Consider the following 2,181-nt stretch of genomic DNA (forward strand, 5'->3'; position numbering starts at 1 on the left):
TGATAAAATAAGTAATATGTGTGAGCATATTAATAAACTGTAAAATACTAAACTAAGTTACTCTTAATGACTGACAGGTATAAAATCAAATAAATCAGTATTTTTAAGAGATTAAACATGCTATCTCTGAAATAACAATATTCAGAGTATGTATGTGAGTCAACTGAGTTTGAAATAACAAATGTTTATTAAGATGCAAATAGTTCTTCCCTGACTCAGAACTTATACATCATAATCTCAGGAAATAGGATTCAGGAATTTGTATTTTTAATAAATCACCAATGTAATTATTGTGTCTCTTTTATCCCCTGACTTATGAGCTAGAAGAGGAATTTGAAAAGCTAAACTCACAACTATAAACACACTGCAGGTAGTACTGACATGCTTATTGGCCTTCCTGCAATGATCTCTTATGTCATATGATAATACTGTATAGATTCCTTAAACCCACATCTCTTCTGAATTACTCCAGGCAGAAAATAAAATGGAAAGAACCAACTGGACAGACATTGAGTTCACTTTACAGGGACTTTCTGGGTATCCAAGGACTGAAAAACTCCTATTTATGATGTTCTTGGTGATGTACATGGTGATCCTCCTGGGGAACAGCACTTTGATCATCCTCACTTCCCTGGATTCCCGCCTTCACACCCCTATGTACTTCTTTCTCAGTAACCTTTCCTTTCTTGACATTTTGTACACATCCTCCTTTATCCCCTCAACAATGATACATTTTCTATCAGAGAAAAAAAACATCTCCTTCACTAGATGTGTTGTTCAGATGTCTGTCTCCTTCACCATGGCATCTACAGAGTGTGTACTTCTAGCAGTGATGGCATATGACCGTTACGTAGCCATCTGCATCCCTCTGAGATACCCTGTCATCATGAACAAGGCACTTTGTATTCAGATGGCAGCTCTCTCCTGGGGATTGGGCTTTCTCAACTCACTGACACAAACAATTCTTGCAGTACGGTTGCCCTTCTGTGGGAAAAATGTCATCAATCATTTTGTTTGTGAAATATTGGCCTTTCTCAAGCTAGCTTGCACAGATATTTCCTTGAATGAGATTACTCTAATGTTAGGCAATGTAATATTTTTGTTTGTTCCATTACTGTTGATTTCCATCTCCTACATTTTCATCCTTTCTACTGTACTAAGAATCAATTCAGCTGGAGGAAGAAAAAAGGCTTTTTCCACCTGCTCAGCCCACATTACAGTGGTGACTATGTTTTATGGGTCAATCCTCTTTATGTATATAAAGCCAAAGTCCAAAGATACTGCTTCTGACAAACTGATTGCTCTGTGCTATGGAGTAGTCACACCGATGCTCAATCCTATCATCTATAGCCTGCGAAATACAGAGGTGCATGACGCTATGAAAAAATTGACAGCTAGGCAGTTCTGGAAGAAAGGATGAGGAAATTACACCTTTGAGCTTTTGCACAAAATAAGCTCATATAGTGGACATAAGTTTTTCAATATAAATAGAAGAATGGAAATAAATGATATATGTAAAATCACAGAATTTAAGTGTTAAAAAGAAATTTCACAGTAATAATCTAACTTTATCACTTATGAAAATAACATAAAAATGTAGAGAAAACTAGTGTAAGAAGTGGGAGTAAACTTTTAGAAACAAAAATTGAAATACAGCTTTTCAAAAGAAATCCAGAGCACATGTCTACTTAACACATAAAACGTATATTTTTCACTCCCCTTTTTGAGAGTACTATTTGATTTCATGTTTTTCGTTTATTTTTGGTTTCTGTTTTACCCAGAGACTTTATCTGGTCCCAGCCAAGTTTTTCTGGTACATATTTTCCTTTTTCTTTCCCTCGCTGTTTTTCTCCCATCTGCTCTGCATGCATTATGCTGCATTCACTATGTAGCTAACCAAATAGACCATGTTCTTTCATCCCTGAGGACAACATTGTATGTCACTTTACCCCCATTATGATAGATCTCCTAAGATGACATCATAGTCATCTAATTAATGACACTTTAATTGTTATATCTTCTGAAAATCCTTCCAAAATTTACCTAAAGTAAAACACTATTTACAACAGCCAAGATATGAAGGCAACTTATGTGTCCATCAACAGATGAAGGGATAAAGAAGATGTGGTATACACACACACACACACACACACACACACACACACACACACACATATTTGG

The 2,181-nt window shown here is 35.8% G+C and overlaps 1 protein-coding gene across 1 annotated transcript; it reads left to right on the forward strand.

The window, feature by feature from the left end:
• The first annotated feature begins 484 nt into the window (after positions 1 to 484).
• LOC122431921 (olfactory receptor 13D1-like) lies at positions 485 to 1,420 on the forward strand. The gene has a single exon (XM_043453577.1). It carries the CDS (start codon positions 485 to 487, stop codon positions 1,418 to 1,420), a length of 936 nt encoding a protein of 311 aa, XP_043309512.1.
• The last annotated feature ends 761 nt before the right edge of the window (positions 1,421 to 2,181 follow it).

Source organism: Cervus canadensis, chromosome 30 (genome assembly GCF_019320065.1).
Source record: "Cervus canadensis isolate Bull #8, Minnesota chromosome 30, ASM1932006v1, whole genome shotgun sequence".
Classification (NCBI taxonomy): domain Eukaryota; kingdom Metazoa; phylum Chordata; class Mammalia; order Artiodactyla; family Cervidae; genus Cervus; species Cervus canadensis.